An 18,817-nucleotide genomic window follows, 5' to 3' on the forward strand; every position below is an offset into this window, starting at 1 on the left:
CAGAAAAAAGGCAAATTGAAAACATTTTTTTTTTAATAAAATCACGACTTTCCAGGGCTTGATTCAAGATTTTTTTTTTTTTTTTTTTTACATCTGGGGTTGGCAATCCGGGTGAAATGAATATAAATGCACAGCTCTCTGTAAGTACAGCTGTATGGCACAGCTCTAAAACAAAGGGGACAGCAAACGTTGATGAAGGACTGAGATCATTTAGGATTACTCTTACTAGGTGCATGCTAAACTATGCCCCAGCTGACATACACAGTTTGAGATGGTTCCTCTGTCAAAGATATAACGTACTATGAACAAAGCAATGTGGCTGGGAAGGAAGGTCATAGGCTCCGTATTGTCATAATCTGTATTTTGTCATTTCACAATAAAATGACAGTGCCTGCTTTCCAGCATGGCAATTTTGCAAGGATTTGCTATCAGCAGACAGCACTTTCCATTAGCAACCAGGCCTCCATCTGGATAAAAGTTCAAAAGTGACTAGTCATTTCCAACGTCTCCATTATTGGGTGCCCAATCTGAGACACTTCACAGGGGCCCAATTTTCAGAGAATTACGAATGCTAGCCCCTGGAAGTTGAGGCCTATTTGGGGCGTCTTAAATTGGGCACGCAAAAATGAATGCACTTGAAAAACACCAGGCATTTTGGAACACTGAGGTTCTTATGTTTTTCTGCATGCCCTGCCCTCGGAGATGAGGGATCGCCGAAACTCCCAGGACCACACCCAGTGGGGGTTGCAGCCAGCCAGCACCTCTTAGACTGGGTTCACATACACAAGACACCAAAGGAAGCCCCAGTGTAATTTGCTGAATGACAGCAAAATTCACAAAATTAGGGCAAATTCAGCGATACCAAAAGAATCCTCAGGCTGTGAAAGGTCCTTCCCATGTTTGTCTGTTCTGCCACACACATTTACCCTCCAAAGACCAGGAGCTAGGTGAAGCCCACCCAGACACCTGTGCCAACCAGCAAGGATGGGGGCACCTTGCTCTCACCAGCACTATCAGCTTTTCTCTCAGGCCTTTGATGTCGTCTTTGAGTTTCTGCTCTTTCAGTCTCCACTCTGCTTTGTGCACTTCTCGGCTCAGGTCCCGCTCTGGCCCGGGCGAGTGACGGTTTGCTTCCAGTAGCAAAGCTCGCAGCTCATTCAGGCTCCTGAGGGAGGGATGGGGAGAACGTCACAAAGGGGAAAATGTATTCGGTCGTCTTTTGGGTGGGTGGGGGTGTGTGTGTGTGTGTGTGTGTGATGTCGCAACTTCTCTCAGCTTTGAAAGAGGACATCTCACAAGGTGTGGTCTGAGAGAGGGGGCCAAACTGGGACCCTTGCGTCCAAACCCCCCAAAATTGGAAAAATTCACATCAGGACTCAGCTCACCTTTGCAGCTGGACTCCACCAGAAGGACACAGTTTCAAAAGAGTTCAACATCCAACGTGCTGATTTTTTTTTATTTGATTTTTTTTTTTTTAAATCTGGCCACTTATTTCAGTGCCTCAGCGGGAGCTGAGGTGTGTGTTGAAAACCTGGGACAGTGGTGGGAGCTGAGTGCTCTTGGTAATTCAGCCCTTGAGGCACTAAACCGGCACCCAACATCCTAATAACCCAGATGATGGGAAAGTTGAAATATGGGTTTCAATCATTCAACTTGTATTTTTTTGTACGTTAAATAGCGATGCTCTGAATAGGGCCAAATTCAGAGTGTGTCTTACATATGCCTGGGTCCTTCTTAAGAATCATAACACTGCAGCCTCTTTAGTTAGTTTCTAAAAGACCAACCTTTCCTTTTTGAGTAGCTCCTGGCTAATCAGGACCAGCTGGCCTGAAGCATCATGGGTTTTCCTGGACAAGGTCTCCAGTTCAGCTTCCAACCGCTTCTTTTCCTTCAACAGAGAATCTCCCTTCTTTTCTCCAGCTTTGCATTTATTTTCCAATGCTAAGGGAAGAATAAAAGGGGAGGAAAAAAGTCTACCAGGCCCTACCTACGTTCCTTTTTTGGATGACTTCATTTCTCAATTTCATTTCCATTCCTTGCACCATGTGGCTTCCCCTAGTTAGTTATGTCTAGTTAAGTAATCTGCAGCTGCCACTGGAGTCCATGAGAGTTGCAAATGCTCAGCAGCACTCAGGATGCAGCCCTGTGTAAGCAGAGATTCCAGAAATTATAAACCCAGCTGCATTTATTTCTACATCCCCTTTGGCTTCCCAATTTGTTAAGATTATTGGGCCAGATTCTCTCCCTACCAGATACAAATAACTTCAATGGGATTTACTTGCATCTCTCTGGGGTAGAATTGGGCCCACTGCATCAAGAACAAACATTTGCTAAGCACAATCCTCTTATACATGGACAACTGCATGTTTATGCACACACATTACTAGGTTGCTTTAATGTATAAATCCTAAATTCTTCTTATAATGGTGGAGGCACAAAAAAGCCACAATGAAACTATCTAGTTCCCACCAGCACTGGATTAGGGAAACTTACCACTTACTTGGGCCCTTAGAGTTTCAGTCTGGGAGGAGAGGGAGGACACCTCTTTATCTCTTTTACTCAGCTTATCTTGCAGTTCTTTAGGTGAATGGAAAGGAGGGAGAGAGAGAGAGAGAGGTTACATCCTTGGCAACTGCTTTGCCTGGTCACACAGTGAAGGCCAATGGTGTATGGAGACATTTAGGGTTCCGTGGCCCAGACAGATGACTAGGTGCAAATACACAGTGTCCACCCTCTCGAGAGAGGCAGAGATGGGTGGCACCAGCTGGTGTGTGTCTCACAGCATCTCATCCCCATTTGACCTTAAATGAAGCGGAGACACGCAGATAGGAAGCATATCAGAGGGTGGGCTTAAACAACAGATGACAAGTGAAGAAAGGAAGAATGAAATATTATGAAAAAGCAAACAGAAAGGAGCCTTCCACGCAATTCCATTTGTTACCTGCTACCCTGGAAGGCAGGGATGATGGAAAAAGCAAAGTCAGAAGTTGCATGGAGTCAGCACATTCACACAATCAAATCAAAGCCTTAGATTTGAAGTGCTGCAACATCCTGAGTCTAAGACAGCTTTTTAATCCGCCTTATCCATTTTTTGTTCAGTGTTTAGACTCAGAGAAGCCAAATGCACATGGATTCAGTGACCATCTTAAGACCAGTTGCTGTTGGACATAGTAAAGGGACCAAACCTAGTTCCTGAGTCCTACCCTAGTTATTTAACTATCAGTCAAGTATCTGACCTGGTATAAAATACACCCCCACATGGCATTTGCAGGGCAGAGAAAAGAAGGGGGGGGGAGAGAGAAGGCAGAATGATAACTTGTACGTGTGTGGGCAGGAGGGAATAGGGCATGAAAGTATTTTAGTCTGAATCCAAAGGTGAACGAAAGACACTCCATGAACTAACTGGCATTTACACGGGGTGAAATTCAAAGCCATGGAAGTTCAAACAGGGATGAGATCCACACAGCAGAAATGGGCCAGAGCCACAAAGCATGGATCCAGACCAAAATTTTTCCAGATTCTGGAGTTGTTCGGATCCGGAGCTATGGTTTGGTCCATTACAGAGATGGAAACCCCTGTGAAACTCAGCTCTGAATCAAACCTTATCCAAAGTTTTTGTGTCTAGATCTGGGGTTTCATTTCAGGCTCATATCTGATTTATAGCAAGGTAGAGGGAAAACTCCAAATTCTTCTAGCCAGTTGCAACATGCACCGCGTCATTCCTGTTAGCCACCCTCTGATGGGAGTGATTTTTATTCTATGGTCCAGTTTCAGTTGCTGCAAAATCAGTGCAACTGTACTGAAGTCAATGGATCAATGCCCACTTTCACCAGCCGAGGTTCTGGCCCATATTGTAGGTGTGGGGGGAAGATTTTGGAATAAGAGTCCTCCACTGTATTTGCTCAGGCAGGCATGCCAGCCACACAGGTGAAAAAGCCAAACAACCAGTGCAACCTACACAAAAGCACAAAGATGACATAGAATATCAGGGTTGGAAGGGACCTCAGGAGGTCATCTAGTCCAACCCGCTGCTCAAAGCAGGACCAATCCCCAATTTTTGCCCCAGATCCCTAAATGGCCCCCTCACAACTCACAACCCTGGGTTTTGCAGGCCAATGCTCAAACCACTAAGATATCCCTCCCCCATAAACTTCCCAAGCCCTTTTCAGCCAGCTCTTCCTAGCTAGAGCAGAAGAGTGAAAGACACAGCATGTCAATCACTCTGACAGTGAAATTCATTACCTTCCATAGCCTGCTTCATCTTTATTTTCTCTTCTGAAATATCATTAGTTTCAATCATCTGAAATAAACATAAAATATATGTATACACACACACAAATATATACACACATATAAAATGCCCACTAACTCTTTACCATCAATCTTCCGTAGAATCAAAGCAAAGTCAGTGAATTTAAAACTCTAGCAGGCACAATAAGGAACACAACTGGCATCAATGTCCTTTGGTCTTCATATTTTGCCAATCAGATTTACATCCTTCTCAGAGGGAAATCAAAGAGGTGATTTTAAAAAAAAGTCACTCAGACAGTTGAGCACTGAGGTGGGTACAGCTGGCACTCTCTTTATGGAAGGCCCGAATTCCATAATTGATCAAAATAAGGGCCCAGTTTCCATTTTCATGCGATGATGTTGGAGTTCAGTGTATGCAAAAAGGGATCATTAGGAATGGGCTCAACCTGCAAACTTTGGATCCATACGCCCCAAAGCTCAGGGATAGGAGGGGTGATCTGGAGTTTTGGTTTGGACCATCTCTGATAAGAAGTCATTTTCAGCATTTTCATCAGTGACTAGGGATTTTGGGTACATCAGTTTTTGAGGCCTCAGCTTGAGACACCTTAAAGAGCTGTGACTGTCAGATAACAGGTCCTCAGCACCTTTCTGAAAAGCAGGCTCCTTCAAGGGATAGCCCTAGGAGTCTTTTTAACTCCTTCTGTGTGTCTTGCCTTTTGGTTTCTCTCTAAGCTGGCATCAGAATTAATACTGTGATTTACAACCATGACTCAACCCAGGCTAAAATTCCGGGTAATACTGCAGTGCATGCTTAAGTGCTTTTCTGAACTGCAGTCTCAGTGCTTTTCCTTCTTCACGGTTAATTTCAGACTTATTTTTATCACACGGAAATTTTAGTTCAATTAACAACTCACTTACCTGGGAGCAATGCAGACCCGCCTAGGACCTTTCACTTATACAGGGGGATGTGTGGAGGCCACGTTTATAAAAGAACCGCATGGCATAGACGCACTAATGGCTCTGCTATTAATGCCACAGGTATCATCATGACAAATCTTGTTGCAACCCGTAGCAAGCAACAGCGGATACTGTTTGAAAACGACAGCAGCTCTAGGAGAACGTAAGTGGCATCAAACCAAACAAAGCTCGACTCCCGTATGAAGGGCAACAACAACAGTCAACAGGCTCAAAGATGAGCTGCAGGTCTCTGTGCACTCGGCCGGCTTGGCGCTATGGTACTGGTTTTGCTCCAATCACACCTACAGCTTGCTCTCCCAAGGCATTGGCCACCGTGGAGTGGAATCCAGTCACTTGGCTTTTTTCCTCTTTCCTCAGGGGTCGCTACATTCTACCTGTCTAGGGGTCACTTAAGTGACTGCAGGCTATTGTTCCCTTACTACTTAACTACCGTCACTAGACTCCTGGCCTTAAGGGACAACCACACTGATTAGTTATAGCCCAGGCCTCGTTACAGCAAAGCATCTGAGCACTGCTTAACTTTAAGCACTTTTAAGTACCATTGGCTTCACCCAGTTAGTGGATTGTGGTCAGTGACTTCACAGAAGTAGAAGCAGGTTCTGAGGATGCAATACTTGCCTCTGATGTGACTCTCAGTAACAAAAGTCATCTCACTGCAACTTACCAAAACACATAAAGCACCTGTTTGAATGCCTGGGGAAGCAGGAGTCTACAGAGTCATAAGATACATTTGTTTCTTTTAAATATTTGGATAATTCATGTTATGTCAAATTAGCCAAGATATTTTAAAAAAAAATAGAATTTACCCTGTGTCAATGAGTCTCTTGCTTTTGTCCATGCATTCATTCCAGCAGCAAGCTGCATTTTCTTGGCCTTAATTTGCATCAGAGGGTCAATATGATTGCTTTCTCTCTGGCTGTTAGTTCTTTCAAGACACGTTACGCCCAATCGAATGCCCAATAAAGTCAATGGGAGTCTTTCAATTGACTTTAATGGGTTCTGGATTGGACCTTCGGTTCTTTCTTTTTCTTTACTCTTCTTTGGAGTTAGGATTGGATGTAGACAGCAATTCTTTGCTGTTACACTGGAATTTTCTATTAACGAACTCACGGTATATTTTCTGAGTGCTGGAGCCCTTGCTCTGTAGCTTTCATGCCTAGCTAGGAGAGAGGATGCATGCTGGAAAACCCTTCCAACACCATTATTAATGCTTAAGATTCTTCCTCCTCTTTTTTGTTTCTTTCCCTCCTTTCACGCGCAATGCACATGCTATTTTACTAGTATTAAGCTTCAGCCTAACAATACACATGCAGCTGCTTAACTTTACTACCATGCAACTGATGGGACTACTCATGGTAGTTAATATTAAGCACATAGTAAATGTTTGCAGGATTGGGGCCTTAATTTGGAGCAGTGGGGTACATTTCAAATACCTATTCTCAAGCAAACAATGTATATTCCAAGGCTTGCTTTTGGTTGTCTGTACCCGACTGGGACAGGAACTCTCTCTTGCTTTGAATATTCTTTTTATCTAGCTTCTTGTGCAAAGTGCAAGTACGGGCAGAGGCTCCAAACACACAGAGACTTTGCAGTGATTTTCCTATCACCTAGCACAAGTTGTGTGAATAAGTCACAGACCGATCCTTTGTCCTTATATCATCTCATAAAGATGGGAGGGTACCACGTGATAGACAGCAGGGCATCAGAATAACAAGGCTGGTGGGCTAGAGAAACCTATAATAAGCTCAGAAGAAACAGATCCCTCCATGGTTATGATAGTTACTGCCTGTCCTCCAATCAGCACTAAGATGTGGATGAATCACTTTGAAGTCAGACATTTCATCATGTGTGACTAGTGCCTTGATTGGCATACTTCCCTCCCTCCCCCCCACATTGTGAGACCATCCCCATCAGCTGTTCCATTATAACCTTGCCTTCTAAACACCCTGCTAGACAGGGACTTTCCGTCAGTGATGAGGAAACTGAAAGACAGAAATGAAGTTCTCTTTCCCAACATCGTACAGCAGGTCAGTGGCAGAGCCTGGACAGACCCATCATGTCCCAATTACCAGTCCCCTGGCTTAACCACACAGCAGCCTTCCTCCCTTATGGCTCCCACTGACTTCCACTGAATGAAGGATGCCTTCAGGTGAAGTCCTAGGTCAGGCTACATCCTAATCTCATACCGGTTCTGTCTTTGCCTCTCTCCCATGACTGTTTAGGCCTTCCGTAGTGGCGACACATGCATGAAGTACATGAAGAGCCTCTGCACTAGCTACCCCCGGCTGCCAGCACACACCTTCGAGTCCAACGACTCACGCAGAGGGGTGCCGTTACAAGTATCCTCACTTCCATGAGCAGGGAGACAACAGGGTCCTTTACCCAGTGCAGGCAATGCCTCCTCCTCCTCCCCACTCGTGGGCCCACCCACTAACGCGATTGGATTGCTCAGAAAAACAATAAAAGACATGGATAAAAGATGAAGAATCAGATGGCTTTAAAGCCAGGAAGCCCAGGCAAATTATACTACAGGGCAAAATTCAGGTTAGCCGTATGAGGAATACTAGGGACAAAACAATATAAATAGAGTAGCCCAAACCCATACATTGGCATGCTGAGAAGGATGCAGCGCCTCCATGGACTGCAGTTTGTTCTCTAAGACAAGCACTTTTTCCTGCAATCTTTGGATCTCCTGTTTACTCTGGGCTTCTGTTTTCTGTAGTGTCTCATAGTCCAGCATCTTCTTCTCAGCCAGAGAAATCTGCTCTTTCAAGAAAGCTATTGCTTGAGCCTGATCTTTATATTCACTGTGTAGCTTCTCCAGTTCATGCACTCTCAGTTCGGCATCTCGGCACTTGTCCTTCATGTCCTGAAGTTCTGTAAGGTGCTGGTTTGTTTTGGTTTCCAGTTGCGTTTTCCAGTTGTTGTTGCTTTCTTCCACTTCGTCGCTGGCCTCCTGCAGCTTCAGCTTCAGACTTTCTTTCTCCTTTATGTGAACCGCGGTCTCAATATCGTGCTTAGCTTTAAGGTTCTCCAGTTCAAGCTGGTGCTCCATCTTTATGCTCTCTACCACGGCCTTCAGTTCTACTATCTCCTTGTGTTGGGTATCAGGGCCTGTGTTCAGGGTGGCTTTGAGGTCTTCCAGAGATTTCTGATGGTCAGAAGCCAAGGTGTCCAGCTTAGACTTCCAGTTGTCCATCAGCCCCATGTTCTCATTGGTGGCTTGTTGAACTTTGTGTTTCAGGTCAACGATTTCCTGGGAGTATTTTTCATTGACGGCTTTCAGCTTCTCTATCTCCTGTTGGTGCTTCTTCAGGGTCTTTTCGTACTTCTCCTTTAGCTGGCTGCTCTCTTTTTGGTGCTCCTTGCTGGCAGACAGCAGCTGGTCTCGCAGGCGAAGCGCCTCTGACTGCAGACCAAGATTGTGCTCAGGGGTCTCTGCCTGGTGAGAGTTCCTTAGGCATTGTCTCAGCTCCTCCACTTCACCACGCCTGACACTCAGCTCTTCCTCCAGCTGAAGGATTCTAGACTTCTCTGCTACCGTAGTTAACTGAAACAATAAAAAAAAAGGACACAAAGTAAGTTCTCACCTTTCCTTGCTGTCTGCTTCTCTTTAGTAGACGTGTTCCAGGGACAGTCAAATCCCAAGCACATTAGCCAGTTTAAAAAGAAAAACAACATCCTCAATCCGATTACAGTTTTTGCACCAGGGTAATTAACAATACTTTCTTGCATCAAGGCCTTTATGCTGGTTTTAATGCATGCTTCCAATTTGAACCATTGGTTTGAATCAGAAACAACATGTCTCTTTGAAACAACTGCTGTAATATTAGCTACTAAAAAGTTACAGGGGTTTATTAAAAATAATGTCCTGAAATCCCATTATATTTCTCAACTGAGCTGCTTGCCAAGTGATGCATAGAAAATGCTACTGTACACTCAGGAATATGGTGGATATTAACATCACGATTGTACACATCATGAACATTTCCTTTTATTGCTCAGCTCTTCAGAGCCTCTGGCACCTTCACAACTTTATGGTTTACCCTGGTGTAAAAGGAAAAGAAATTTTACACATGGAGTCTTGTTAGAATTTATTAGCAAAGTAAAAATAAGGTAGAATGCTAGAAGATGTAAGAGAATAAACTGCTGGCTATGAGTTACACTGCATGACAGGGTTTGAGTAGCTTCTTAGCTGTCTGAGTTTAATCTTTCTGGCCTGATTTGATTGCTGATCACGGTGGAGGTGGGCAACTTTGGGTACAGAACAACAGACCTGATAAGAGGAAATGTAAAAACAAACAAACAAACAAGCAAATCTACAACATTTACTCCTTTAGCACCAAAACATAACTGATCCATTCTATTTATTTGTTTAGGCTGAAATTTTTCAAAGCTGCCTAAGGGAGCTAGATGCCTGACGCCCACTCATTTTTAATGGGAATGGGGTGCTCAAACCCCTTTCACCAGTTTGGAAGACTCCAGCCTGGCCTTTTGGGTGATCTCTACAGGCTCCCATGCAGTCCTCACAGCCTGGCCGCTACTTGGCAGCCCACCCAAAACTCCGGGATGTGAGGGGCTAGCAGAACTCTGACCTCTCCCAGCGGCCCCACCCACGAGGCTCATGGCTGGAGATGATGATCGGCCCCACCATACTATTTAAGCCAGAAGGCGGCACAGGGAAGTTGTTCGAGCAACTGGGAGATCTCCTGACTGGCAGCTGCACTGGATCTGACTCGGGCTTGATCCCCAGGTTCTGATCCCCGCTCTGACCCCTGGCTTGGACTCTGGCTCTGACCACTAGGCCTGATTATCCCTCCTCTGGCCACACCACAGTCCTGACAGTTTGCTTGTCTTTTTAAAAATCAACTGCTCTCCCCACCACGTAACACCTTCAAGAAAAACCTTCTCCTCACCTGCCCCAAACAAGGCTCCTTAAAGCCCTGAAGTATTGCTCCTCTAGACAGCCCTTCCTGCATCCTACAGCCTAACTAATCCAAGTGACCAGAGCTGTCGTGCTACGACTTAGGAGCAGTTCCATTTAGACTCTCAAGCCTTATCTTCTATCTGAAATTGCAGCATCCACAATAGAAGGAAGGATGTTTGCAACATTGATTGTCACACTGTTATTTCCTACCGTAGTTTAAAGGGACCCCGGAAGCAAAATGAACCGTGCAAGGTTTAATCATTGTTATTTATCTGGCGGTGTTAATCGAATGGTGAGTTGTGAAGCGCTCATGTCAAATGGCGTCATGGGGTTGAGAAGCAAACGCATGTCGGAAAAACGAGTCACCACACAAGAAGCAAAGGCAAAATCATATGGTGCTACTATTTCCAGAAAGGGAGTGCAAATAAAGTAAACAACAAAACGCAAACCATGGACGCCCAAACTCAAACCAAACAACAAAATCCCAAACAAGGCATTGTTGGCATCAATGCAGCTGACAAGCACACTGGTCTGCCGGCAGGGAAAGTGGGGTTGGGATTACCCTGGTGTCCTCTAATTCTCTGAGGAGTTTTTCAGCCTGTGCCTTCTCAAACAGCAGGCTCTGCTCGAGCTCCCGTATGCGGGCATGCTCCAACTGCGTCTGAGTCTGGTCACACATAGGGAAGAAAAAACAACAACAACAACAGGGGAGAGAGCAGAAAACAGAGAGAAAAGGCTGCAACATCATGTTCCGTGTACAAGACAAGGAAAGGCAGTTCACAACGGGAGGAGAATAAAGGTCTCAACAGGCAGGAAAATTCATCCAAACAGAAATAGGTTACTAAGGGATTTTACATGGTCCTCAGGGTACAGTGGACTCCTCTTATAGGGCCCATTTTAGCAAAGCATCCCTATTCAAGAAGGGTGCTTAAGTCCCACTAAAGGCGATGAGACTTAAGCAGGTGCTTATGTGCTTTCCTGCATGGGGGCCATAGTGAGAACACTTCACAACAGAAGAAATCCACCCCAGCGCAATGTGCGTCAGTACAAGGTCTATGCACCAATTAAAGACCATTCACCGTACACAATGTGGACAGTTGGAGGCTGCCTACTGGCAGAGCTGCCTTTTGCAATAAAGAGAGAGTTTCAACTATGACGTAGTTGACTACAAGCAGGTTTCACTGTGCACAGTGTAGTGACAATACCAGAAAATATACATCACTTAAAGCAATGGAGGAAATTTAAGTAGAAAAAAATGGTATAATTGAGTACTTTGCATTTGTACAGCATCTATAGCTAAGGATTTCAGAGTGATTTTCAAATTTTGAGTCTCACAACCCACCCCCCATGCCTCAGTTTACTTGGGTAAACTGAGGCACAGAGAGGTTACTTGCTCAAGTTCAGTGGGTGAGCCAGGATTAGAATCCAGAAGTCTTGATTCAATGTCCCTTGCCCTAACAACTAGATAACATTCCTCTATTGGTAGCAAAATTATTATTTAAGCACATCAGTATTGGCCACTGATATAATGTCAAATTCCCTGTGAAGAAGGGGGGGGGGGAAATCAACATGCAAACTCTGGCTTTCAAATTTTTAACTTTCAAAACTATTTTCTATTGAATACAAAGTTGATCCACCAAGACCACAGCATGACAAGGACTATACGGTTACTTAAGTTGTTCTAGGCAATTTTCTTCCCTTCACTTGCCACTTCATTATTTTTTTCCCCCATTCCCAAGCCTGAATTCATTTGAAATTTTTTTTCTTTACAGCCTGATCTGAGATGGAAAAGAATGAATGAGCTTTGGCTCCTTTTCCGTGAATGGAGAAAATTTAAGTTTGCACCAATCTGTTTTCTTTTAAAGTCTGGAAAATATTATTAAATATCAGATCAAATATGGTGAAAATCAAGACTGTCAGGTACATGCAATATTATTGTAGCCATGTTGGCCCCAGGATATGAGAAAGACAAGGTGGGTGAGGTAATATAGTTTATTGGACCAACTCCTGCTGGTGAAAGAGACACGCTTTCCAGTTCCACAGAGCTCCTCTTCAGGTCTGGGAAAGATAATTAGAGTTCCACAGCTAAATACAAGGTGCAACCAACTATTACGTATAAGGAGTTAACACATTGCAAGAAACTGTTTAAAATGAAGCAGGCACTTAGCACCTTTGCAGTCACACAACAAAGGAGAGCTAGTAGGTTACAGATTGTTGTAATGAGACATAAAACCAGTGTCTCTACTGAGTCGAGGATTTTTGGTGTCTAGCAGAGTTATGAATTTAAGCTTGTAGGCTCATCTTTTGAAGGCGTTGTGCAGGTTTCTTTTGAGGACAAGGCCTGAGAGGTCAGCTCTGGAGTGACTGTTCACCCCCTGGTGATAGGGTGTTTTTGTCTTATTACTTTTCTGCGTGAGTTCATTTGAGAGTGTAGTCATTGTCTAGTTTGCTGGGGCACTTGATGCACTGGATGAGGTTCACCACAGGTTGTAACAGGCATGTGTAGGACCAATGGATCTTGAAAGGTGTGTTGTGGGGGATATATTCAGGACACTTCAAGTTTTATCAGTCCTGTTTGACTCCAGGTGGAGAAGACAAACAACGTCTCTTAAAAACGTCTCCAAGCATTGTCAGGCTTGCCAAAGAACCTTAGTGAAGCACAGACATGAGCTGGATATTTGTAAAAGAAAAGGGGGAAATTTGCCTCCTTGTTGAGTGGTTTTCCCCCCAATCTCCACATAGCTCAAAGATGCCTTTCCTAAGAGCTAGACCAGGTTCTGATTTCACTTACAGTGCCATTAACCTGAATTATTCCATTAACTTCAATGGCATTACTATGAATTTACAATGGTAACAGCTAGCCTGATGTCTTTGACTGAACCTTCAGCTATATGGACTCACAAAATTATCTCAGCTAGCCATTCAGAATCTTTTCAATGGTAGTAATTTACCACCCACTTCTGTTCTCCAAAGGGTCAAATATAAGCTCTCCAAAGGTGGGATCTTTTACTGATCCATTTCACAACTAGTCCAGGAATCTTGCAAGATTCCTGACACTGATACTTCTGTTTCTGGTTCAACTGGACATATCACAGAGCAGCTTCCCTTAGCATTCCAGTCATCCTGCTGTTCGTCAAAACCCTGGAAGACCAGAGGCATACGGAAATGAAAAACAGAGGAGAAGTTAAATGAACATTTCCAGACCTCAAATGTGTTTTTTTTTAACATTAAGATAAACTGACATGTCATCTTTTACTTTATACAAACCCTTTCATCCAGCCCTAATTAGACCAGACCAAATTCTGAGACCCACTCAACCCCAAAATTTGAGGAAATTCAGATCCAAACGTTATGGCTCAGGTCCAATTTTAACCCTAATTACTACCCACACATTATGAGCTATACGAATAGCTAATTTCTCACTAAAATACATGATGTATCTCATGAATTCCAGCAGATGATCGCAACAGTGTCTCTTAAGGATTTTAAGATTTCCTATTATAAGATCATCTATTATAAATAGGCTTTAGCTCTTTCTTGCATTTACCTCCCATATTCTAAAGGATAAAAGCTATAGCAACATCATGCTGCAAGAGATGGGCCTGGATCTAAGTCACACTGCATTTTGTGAGATGTTTTGAGCCAAAGTTCACAGATCGTCCCTACATCCATCAGGGAACAAAAATCACAGATCCAAATATCTCCAAATTTTAGACAATTCCAAACCTGGATATGAGCTTTGTGGCTTGCTCCTGTCTTTATGCCTACTAATATTTGGGCAGAGACCTCTAGACTCCACTGAAATACACTGGGTTAAGAGTTCTGGAGGAACAAAATGGGAAGATGACGAATAGAGAGCATCCTTCTTCTCTTCAAAAATGATTAAAAGTCTAGAAAACATGATCTATGAGGGAAGATTGAAAAAATTGGGTTTGTTTAGTCTGGAGAAGAGAAGACTGAGAGAGGACATGATAACAGTTTTCAAGTACATAAAAGGTTGTTACAAGGAAGAGGTGCTTAACCTCTGAGGATAGGACAAGGTACAAGGGGCTTAAATTGCAGCAAGGGTGCCTTAGGTTGGACATTAGGAAAAACTTCCTAACCGTCAGGGTGGTTAAGCACTGGAATAAATTGCCCAGGGAGGTTGTGCAATCTCTATCACTGCAGATTTTTAAGAGCAGGTGAGACAAACATCTGTCAGGGATGGTCTAGATAACACTTCATCCTGCCATGAGTGCAGGGGACTGGACTAGATGACCTCTTGAGGTCCCTTCCAGTCCTTTGATTCTTCAGTGGGGATGACTGGCATGCACCGTATGACAATCTGGTTTACAGTACTCCTATAGTCCACACACACTGTACTTGCTATTGTTTGTTACTTATGACATCAGCCCTCTCATCTCTAGCATGCAGAAGCATATAAATGGAGAAAATCTAATCAAATTGTTCTGGAGGTCCCTGTCCTCCCTGCACAAATGAGATCTAGCTAGACAGCCCTGCACCTTTTATAGCTGCTAAAATTGCAGTCACAGACTACAGGTGGCCAAAAAAACATCTCTAACCTGCACAGAGCTGCACTTGGTCCTGTCACCCTCCTTGATAAAGCACTTTTTGTGCTAGGACCCTCCTGCCCCCATAAAGCATCTGACCTTGCTCACATCCTTGAATAAAAGCCCAGCCACTGGATAGTCCAGCTGAATGAATGTTCAGTAAAGTGCCAGGCTTGCTCGTTTGCAGAGAGGGATGCTGCAGTATGTGGACGCAGCGATCCTCTCACAAAGGGATGGGCTGGAATGTCACCTCTGTGCTAAAACACGGCTGGCTGTAAGCACATAATCTGTTTTATAAAATGACCTACACAGATGCCATCAGCGCCACCTACATCACTGAGCGTCTCAGCATTTGGGGTGGGTCAGGCTCTATTTAAAAACCCAACACTGCTGTTACGTACACCCCATAGGCACTGAGTCTAGAGCTTCGGCCTGCTTGGGCAGCAGAGACTCTGAGTTCAGGAGGAATTTCAGGTTAATTCCTCCCCAAGCCCAGAGAACAAGACACCATTAAGAAGACACCATTAAGACGATGCTCTTGGGCTCCACGGGGAGGTGACGGCATTTTGCAACCACAGAGCCTCCCGTTGCTTGATTGTACAATGTGGAAGGACCTGGAAACAGCCTTTTAATGAAGAATGAACGCTGGTACTTCCTGAAGGATAAATGTTGCAATCACAGCTCCCCAAAGACAGTCAGCAGGGCAAGGGATGTAGAAAAGTTGGGGTGGGGCAAGTGACAATGGGTTACTGGGCTTTTTGCCTTTAGGGGGTATGTCTACACTGCCATTCAAAACCCGAGGCTGGCCTGTGCCAGCTAACCTGGGCTCGCCAGGCTAGAGCTAAGGGGCTGTTTAACTGCAGCGTAGGCATCCGGACTCCGGCTGGAGCCCAGACTCTCGGACCCTGCAAGGTGGGAAGATCCCAGACCTTGGGCTGCAGCCCCAGTCTGAACAGTTACATTGGAATTCGGCCACCCTGCAAGGCCTGAGCCCCGCGGGCCTGGGCCAGCCGCGAGTGTCCAATTGCAGTGTAGATTTACCCCAGCTGGCTCGTCCAAAGCTGAACAAGGACGGTAGTGACTGAAAGTAGTAACCACTGGATGGCTCTAGGGTGGCTTTCCATGAAACGAGCTATGGGTTTCTGCACAATTCCTAGGGAACACATGTTCACCGAACAAAAAAGTCCTCTGGCTAGAATGTCCAAAAGCCCCTACGTGATCAAGGAGCGCAAGTCCTATTGACTTTCAATGGGGCTGTTGTTTAAGCCATTTAGGTGCTTTTGAAAATCTCAACCACCATCACATTCAGTCCCTTAGGGTCTGTCTTCACTGCAGAGTTATTAGCTCAGATGATCAGCACCTCTCAGCTCAGGTGCGAGCAGCCCCACTGCAAAGCCCTGCCTGAGTTACCTTGCCCTCACTGGCCCTGAACATCACCACACGTGTCCTTAGGACTTCTGGGGGCCCATCCCATGGGTCTTTGTGCCACTCCATGACTCTGTCCCAGTGAATTGTGGGGGAACTCATCTGTCCTTCTGGGCGCACAGGGGAATTCTGGGAAGGAACTGGTGGGTTACCATCCTGAGTGAAAACCCCATTAGGGCTTTAGCCTATCACCCCAGCTGGGCTAGGTAGCCTGGGCTGACAGCACTAAACTTGGGTGAGAGGGTCTGATGTGTAAATGATGGGGTGGAAGGGTAGGAGCAACACTTGAGTAAAAGCCCAAGTTAACTCCGCAGTGAAGACCTATCCCAAGGGGTCATTCTCAGGAGAGAGACCAAAGACTGAGTAAACTGTAGTGAATGAATTACCCTGTTGCTCCGAGAGGTGATTTCTGCCAGGCACAGATGGAAAAGCTTGACACTGATAGGGAGCTCCACACAGGGGTGTGTGTGTGTACAAGATAAAAACCACATCCTGTACAATCAGCAAGCTCTGTTTTATTTTTCTTACTCGCAATTGCTTCATCTGCAGAATAACCCAGCCGTACATCATTTAATAATGTCCAGGAACCAAATATCACTGAGGCACTTTGCCTTCGACAGTCTGTCATCTTGTGAAAATGAAAAACACACCTTCCAAAAGCCTTGTTCCATTGCAATTATCCCCTGGCTGGTTTTAAACCCAGCACTGAGGGGTTCTGTAGGCACGGCTCACTGCACTAGAAAAGCTTTAGCAAAGCGCTCTGCACAGTATTGATTTACACCTTTCCAAACCCCCCCTACCCCCATTCTGCTGCTCTGCCTTCTCCGCCTTCTCCTCCCATTAAAAAGCAGAGATTTATTCTCAAGGGTGGTCAACGTAATTCTGTGTCTCTAATGTCCAGAAAAACACACGGCACCCCAGGACCCGCCTAGTTCAAGGATTTGCCTTCTCAGCCTTCTCTGGCCTTGTATCGATTTACTGCTGAACTACTGATTGCTGAAGCAGCTTCCTTGACATGCCTGGCTGACTTAACTTGCCTAATTCTAGAGCCTAGGGAAAGGGGAAGGGGAGATTTTGGAAGCTGCTTTGCCTTTATGGAAAGGAACCTTGCCTTTCGGAAAGATCACTCTTCCTTACTCCTCCTGCAAGGGAATCCTTGCCTGAACTGGAACCTGAGACAGAAGGTCACCTGCCAGTGCTGATCGCTTTTGTACAAAGTTGGCTGCAGTGCCGTTGTACAGAAAAACTCCAACGCCTTCCAAAAAAAAAAAAAAAAGGCACTGCAATGTCAAACCCGTCAAACCACAACTGTCTGTGCTTGTGAGAGGAGGACTCCACAGGAAAGTCCTGGTGGATGAAGGCCTAGATAAGAATGTGTGGCACTGTACCCAGAAGGGAGCTGGGATATGGGATCATACACCTTACTGAACCTGCTTGTAATGAGAGACAGGCCAGGGACAGCAGCTGTGCAGTGGGAAAAGATATGCTCGAATGCATTAACATACACAATTTAATTAACATGGGTGTTTAACATGACTTGGGACAAATTCAGGTTTAAAATCCATGCAAGCTGGTCATGGTTCATCCTAAGTGGATCTCTAGAAATAACAACGACCAGCTAACAGCATGTGGGAAATTTTTCACAATTCCGTCTATAATCTTCACTATCAATGCCTTTCTGTAATAAGTAATCAATCAGCCCTGCACAGCAATGACTAACACATCCTGGTCACAGAGCTGGGCAAAAGGCAGCAGAAATTGTTAAAGGAAAGTTTCAAATGTAATTGCAGACAATACATTACAACAAGTGCGCTCCAAATTACCTCCAGATCCCCCTTGGTAATGGATTCTTCCTCCACTCGGAACTGCAAGTCCTCCACTTTCCTGTAGGGGTGGGAGGAGAAAAGACAAAATCAGTAATGCCAGGATTAAAATTTTATCAATAAGTAGCTGCCACAAAACGCTCCTGCAAAACAAAAGGATAAGAGGAGTGGGATATGGATAAATCATATATGCAAACAACTCAGCAGAAGCTAAGCACGCCCTGTGGAAGGCAGTTAATTAGCATAACTCATGCAAAGAAGAGACACTCCTCTTTCTGCAATGTGCCATACCACACTCCTCCAGTGAGCATGGCTGCTGTACAGCTCCATATGGATACTAGAGAACTTAGCTTTTGACTTTAATCCATTGGCACCATCGGACTGAGCAAGGTTTCTCTGCCAGCTATTCACTGATGCATTTCACAGGCAAGCTTTGGGAAACCCCAGTGCCAAGGGCTGAAGGGTTCATTGCCGGATATTCACGGACAATCAGGGCTTTTCCCTTCATGGGTGACTAGGGGCAGTGTTTCACGTCCCCATGTTGTGGGAATGATGAACCAGGCTGGCAGAAAAAAAATCTTCACAAGAGACTAATGCTGTACAGGCATCTCTCTCTTGTGCTCTCTCATACACATAGGCAACTCCACTACAAAAATAAAACCCACTAATGATACAATTGCAATTCAATCTTCCTGTAAATTCAACCTTCTTTGTTCTTTTATCAGATTTTTTTTAAACAATAAACTTGAACGGTGGATGTTGCCGTGGGAACCAGATGGACTCGTGATTCTCCGTCCTGGATAAAAATAGCTCGGTCTGTGTATATCAAACTTTAAAAACAAGCTTCCTTGTCTAAACCTCTT

General features: G+C 44.7%; 1 protein-coding gene across 10 annotated transcripts in view; it reads right to left on the minus strand.

Annotated features, from left to right (window-relative positions):
• The window catches only part of CLIP2 (CAP-Gly domain containing linker protein 2), a 151,485-nt gene that overhangs the window by 13,801 nt on the left and 118,867 nt on the right, over positions 1-18,817 (minus strand). For 4 of the 10 annotated variants that reach the window (XM_043531112.1, XM_037880457.2, XM_043531113.1 and 1 more), the window contains 7 exons: positions 17,955-18,015; positions 10,719-10,823; positions 7,835-8,779; positions 4,243-4,300; positions 2,494-2,577; positions 1,785-1,941; positions 1,006-1,165 (listed from right to left, as the gene is read on the minus strand). In XM_043531112.1, coding sequence (XP_043387047.1) covers positions 1,006-1,165; positions 1,785-1,941; positions 2,494-2,577; positions 4,243-4,300; positions 7,835-8,779; positions 10,719-10,823; positions 17,955-18,015 — 1,570 coding nt within the window. The remainder of the gene's footprint in view (positions 1-1,005; positions 1,166-1,784; positions 1,942-2,493; positions 2,578-4,242; positions 4,301-7,834; positions 8,780-10,718; positions 10,824-17,954; positions 18,016-18,817) is intronic. The other 6 variants (XM_043531115.1, XM_043531116.1, XM_027831325.3 and 3 more) reach the window with 3 other exon arrangements.

Source organism: Chelonia mydas, chromosome 17 (assembly GCF_015237465.2).
Source record: "Chelonia mydas isolate rCheMyd1 chromosome 17, rCheMyd1.pri.v2, whole genome shotgun sequence".
Taxonomy (NCBI): domain Eukaryota; kingdom Metazoa; phylum Chordata; order Testudines; family Cheloniidae; genus Chelonia; species Chelonia mydas.